The sequence below is a fragment of the Echinops telfairi genome, unplaced genomic scaffold (genome assembly GCF_000313985.2).
Source record: "Echinops telfairi isolate 266 unplaced genomic scaffold, ASM31398v2 ScPeMD7_4048;HRSCAF=4782, whole genome shotgun sequence".
In the NCBI taxonomy this organism is placed as follows: Eukaryota; Metazoa; Chordata; class Mammalia; order Afrosoricida; family Tenrecidae; genus Echinops; species Echinops telfairi.
Window position 1 is genome coordinate 686,316 of NW_022107947.1, and position 4,976 is coordinate 691,291.

The 4,976-nt window shown below is 43.3% G+C and overlaps 1 protein-coding gene across 1 annotated transcript in view; it reads left to right on the top strand.

Annotated features, from left to right (window-relative positions):
• Positions 1-4,976, top strand: part of TLN2 (talin 2) — a 351,431-nt gene that overhangs the window by 202,316 nt on the left and 144,139 nt on the right. Inside the window, exons 9-10 of the mRNA XM_045294950.1 lie at positions 746-850; positions 4,331-4,486. Coding sequence (XP_045150885.1) covers positions 746-850; positions 4,331-4,486 — 261 coding nt within the window. The remainder of the gene's footprint in view (positions 1-745; positions 851-4,330; positions 4,487-4,976) is intronic.

Below are 4,976 nucleotides of genomic sequence, written 5' to 3' on the forward strand. Positions count from 1 at the left end.
GTGAGAACTCGCACCTTTCTTAAAAATCCCAGTTTAGTCTCAAATTTAAACACTAGGCAGTCAGTAGAACAAGCCCTGCCATCAACTTGGCCATGACACAATCACTCCAGTGAATCTCAGATAACGACGTAATTAGGTCTTCAAATAGAAATGCAAACTGAAATACACATTTCAAGTTTATGAAACTTGTGGGGTTTTTTAAACCCAGTATTTTTTCTAAGCAGTGTGATGTGCAGGTGTTTATATATAAAGAGGACATCAAAAAATTCATAGAGAAAAACAGTTCATAAAAAATGGAGTGGGGAAGGATTGGATTTTTAAATGAATTTTTTGAAGCTCCCTTGTATATTCTGCTCTTTCGAAAATATGTGTTAGATGGAAATTAAAATGATACCTCTTCTGAGAAGCACATACATATATTGTCATTAAAGTGTTAGTGCTGAGCCTTTTTGGAACATGAAGTTCTTGGAAAATGTGGTTATAATTAAGGACTGTCCTTGGCGCATTGTGCATGAGCATGGATTCTTGCGGAGTTGTGAAATTTGTAGGGTGTTTGGGCTCAACGTCTAGTTAGGCGTTGGTGTGTCCCTGGAATCCTGGTCTGGGTGGGGGCCTCGTGTCATGCATGATGTCCTTCACACACATGGTGGTATGGTCAGTAGACATGCATGCACATCTGTGTCACTACGCACACCTCTCCCCCACTCCACGGAGCTGCAATAACTGGTTGCTGTCCCTTCTGCAGGAGCATAAGAACTGTGGAGAGATGAGTGAAATCGAAGCCAAGGTCAAGTATGTCAAACTCGCCCGGTCCTTGCGGACATACGGTGTGTCCTTTTTCCTGGTGAAGGTGAGTGGGGTAGTGAGGAAATGGTGTTTTTCTCTGTCGCTGCATAACTCTCGTGAAGTCTGTTTGCCCGTTCAATTTGGTTTGCCATACCTCTGCCCTGACCTTAGCACGCCGGTGATGCCAGCTCCCCTGGAGAAGGTGCTGCGGCCTGTGGTCACCCACGTTTAGCAGTGCCTCAGACAGGAAGCAAGTGAGCCTGAGGCTGGTGAGCACTGGGCTTGGCACACCGACACCACCACTCAGTATCTGAAGACATGCCCTTCACTGTTACGCGTGAATTTCTCTTTTAAGAATGTGTCCTGGATGACTGGGCTAAGTGGGTCTTGTTGGGCCCACAGTCAAATCAGATTCATGCGGTAAATATGGTACTTAATTTGTGTACCTAAGTCTGAGTCTTTAGGATTATTTGTGGCTTTCACGTCTGTTCTGATGAGAATTATTTGTCTCTCATTGTGCACTCCTAAAAAGAGCGGTGTGTCTTTGAAATCCAACTCTAGGCACATAGAAATGGATTCTGATAGTACTTTTTAAAAAAAAACAGTTTTATTGGCACACCGTCTACATATCATACAATTCTAATCGTTCAGTCATACCAGGAAGAGTTGTACAATCATCACTACAATCAATTTTAGAGTGAATCCTCCTTATGCAGACTGATGAATCCTCTCCTGAGCTTCCTTCCCTTGGCCGGCTCCATTCTCAGATGCTGTATTCTCTTTAACAACTTCCAGCCCAGAGGTTTCATTGGTTCCCTCTGGGATTTCTGGGGCTCTGCATCTCCTTCCGGCCTCTCACCTTTGGCCAACAGTAAGCTCCACTGTGTGGCGTGGCTCCTTATGTCGGGCAAGTAATCATTTGTATCATAGCTGCTTCAGGAACGAGTGTCAGAAGGCCGGAGCTAGGGTTGCTTTGCGTGAGTTTCCTTTTCCTGTAGCTAAAGAGAACCACGAAAGAGGAAGGGACTATTGGACTCCGTCTCTGGGCGATCGATGCTAACCTGATTCCCCTTCTCGTTGGCGCCAGCTGCTTCCGTGGGACACGAAGGGATAAAAGTGTTGCACTAAAGAGAAATGTAGATTTCACACACAAACCCAGTCAGCTGTGTTTCACACGGCAGAAAGCCCTGGTGTCCTTGTCAATGAAGAACGCGTGCATCTATCAAATTATTTGTGTCACTAATACTTCAGAAGCCATCCCCCCCCCCCATGTACTGAGAGTTTTAAACTACCCATGAAAGGTTGTAGTGATATTGAGTATCTTTTAAGTAATAATGACTCCACTTCCCAATCTTAATTGCAATAGTAACATGTAGTAAACAATTTGAACTAGGTCTATCTCACTTAAATCTGTCAGTAACCAAATGAGAAAATATGAATATTATCTCCTTATTTTTTTAATCGTTTTATTAGGGGCTCATACGACTCTTATCACAATCCATACATACGTCAATTGTGTAAAGCACATTTGTACATTCATTGCCCTCGTCATTCTCAAAACATTTGTTCTCCACTTAAGCCCCCCCGGCATCAGCTCCTCATTTTCCCCCTCCCTCCCCGCTCTCCCCTCCCTCATGAGCCCTTGATAATTTATAAATTGTTTATTTTGTTATATCCTGCCATGTCCGATGTCTCCTTATTTTAAATGAGAAAATAGAAGCCAGAGACAGCAAATGAGAGCTAAGGGCGCAAGTCTACGTGCTAAAGGGTCCACGACTTGGAGTTGGGTCTCGTTGACTGTAAAGGCCTTCATCCCATCCCACGATCCTTTGCTGCTTTAGCTAGGATGACCTCAGCCGAGATGTCGTCACCTGCATTCACCGTCCTGAGCACCCCTCCAGCTTCCAGCTAACACGCAGAGGAACATACGGCGCGATCTGTGTGTTTGCTAACTGAGAGAAACAGCCTCTTCCCATTCTTTATTCCCAAGGGCAGCCAGTGGTACATGAGTCTCAACACCTCCCCAGGACAAAGATGAAACACATTCTCAGCAGGTCTAATCATTTGGACCCGATTTCCTTCTGCCTTCTTGAGTGTTTGTGGAGTCCTTCTGGTAGGAAATTCATCTCTTGCAGCCTAATCGTTCCCCATTAATACCGTTAGCCTTCCCATACAGTCAGCTCCAGTCTTGTGCTAAAGAAATGTTATGCCGCCTGCGTATAAGTCAGTAAATGTAGTCATAAACAGCACACTACATGTAATTAGACAAGAAGAGAGATTGAATAGCAAATTGCAGAGAAAGGAATTTTGCTCTCCAAAGAAAAATCTGCACACGGTTCATAGAATGAGACCTACAGAATTATAGGTGAGTTGATTCTGGTTGGAGGCATGGTCCAACCAAGATTTTCCTTTTACAGTATTACTGATACCGAGAAAAGAATGTATTGAGAATCCCTGCCATTCCTTCCTTCATTCTGCCCTTCCCTCTCTGTCCCGCCTGCCTTTTTCTTGTCTCTTTTTTTAGTATTTTTTTCTCTTTTCCTCCCTTCATGAGTCTGATCAATAGGGCTTTAAAAAGTTTATTAAAAAAATGGAATTAAAAGATACTGGAATTTTTCCACAGACTTTTGGAAACACCCTTATCTGTTCCCCTGAGGATAGTTGTATCAGTAAATACTAGGATTGGCACTGGTGTTCTGGGAGGTTTTTGTTCTCTACCCAACAGCAGTAGAAATATTCATATATGCATTAAGTAAAATTTTGTAAATAATGAGAAGTGTAAGAAAATGATAGATCATAAGAGATTATCACTGCCATCACTTTTAAATGTAGTATATATATGCCCATTGAAATTTTATTTCACATAAGATCATACTAAACATTTTATAATATACCATGCTTTGAATAATTTATTTACACAAAACAAATTGTTTTTCTGGAATATTTTACATTCAATAGTTACAGAGTTGTCTGTTATTTTGGGAGTGTCATTTTTCACTAATGAGATCTCCTTTATCAATTAAATATTCAGGTTGTTGTTCTTAGTTTTTCATTATGATAAACTCTGGTCAGCCTTCTCGTACCATAATCCTTGTCACACATATAAGACTTTGTCAAAGAAATAAGTTCCTAAAACTGAGGTGTGTTGAAGACTTCGTGCGGATATTAATACATTTTTCTTCCTTAGAAGCTTTGCCAATTTTAATTCTTATCAGTAGTGATCCCATTCTGTAACTTCAATTTAATATTAATTAAAAAAACACAAAACAGAGAAAACAAACACTTAATAAGCAGCATCCCTTGCAGGGCATTCTCCCCAGAAATCACGCCTTTGTGGTGGAACATCTCTGTCTTAGCCTTTCTGATTCTTTCCCTCCATTCGAGTTAGTGAGCTCTTCTCCCCGCCTCACAATCTACTTTTCAAATGGCTCTGCCTGTTTTGACGCCCAGTATGGGTGGGTTAACCACAGATAAAACAGCAGGATCACTCATGGCTCAACCAAATTGAGAGGCAGAGTCGTGACGCTGGTACTTCCTGTTTCAGGAAAAGATGAAAGGCAAGAACAAGCTGGCGCCCCGCCTGCTGGGCATCACCAAGGACTCGGTGATGCGTGTGGATGAGAAGACCAAGGAGGTGCTGCAAGAGTGGCCCCTGACCACGGTCAAGCGCTGGGCAGCCTCACCCAAGAGCTTCACGCTGGTAGGGACTTGTCGGGGGCAGCGTGAGGGCCAGCATGGGCGTGGGTGGAAGGACAGAGCCAAGTCCAGGGGCTTTCCTCAGCCTTTGAGGAAGGACATTCCAGAGATGGAAAGATGGGAGAAGTTCATTGGCAGAAAGGGGCTGCTGGAAAGAGAGAGAGATGACGCCAAGCCCTTTGAGTTTGTTTAGCCGCCTCTGTCTGGCGCTCTGAGTTAGTCAGCCTCGCGAGTTAACTAGCAATGAGAGTGAGCCCTGCACCAAGCAACGCGGGCTCACTTCCTGGCAAAATCCTGCTTTTCTTCTCCCTCTGTCAGCCTTTTGTTTAGTTTCTCTCTCTCTCTCGTTTTTTTTATTGTGGTAAAATATATCAAATAAAATCATTGACATCTTAACCGTTGAAGTGTGCAATGACTCGGTGGTGTTCGTTGCACTCACAATGAACCCAGATGTGCACTCAGTTACAAGGCACCAGCAGCTCGGTGGCCAAACG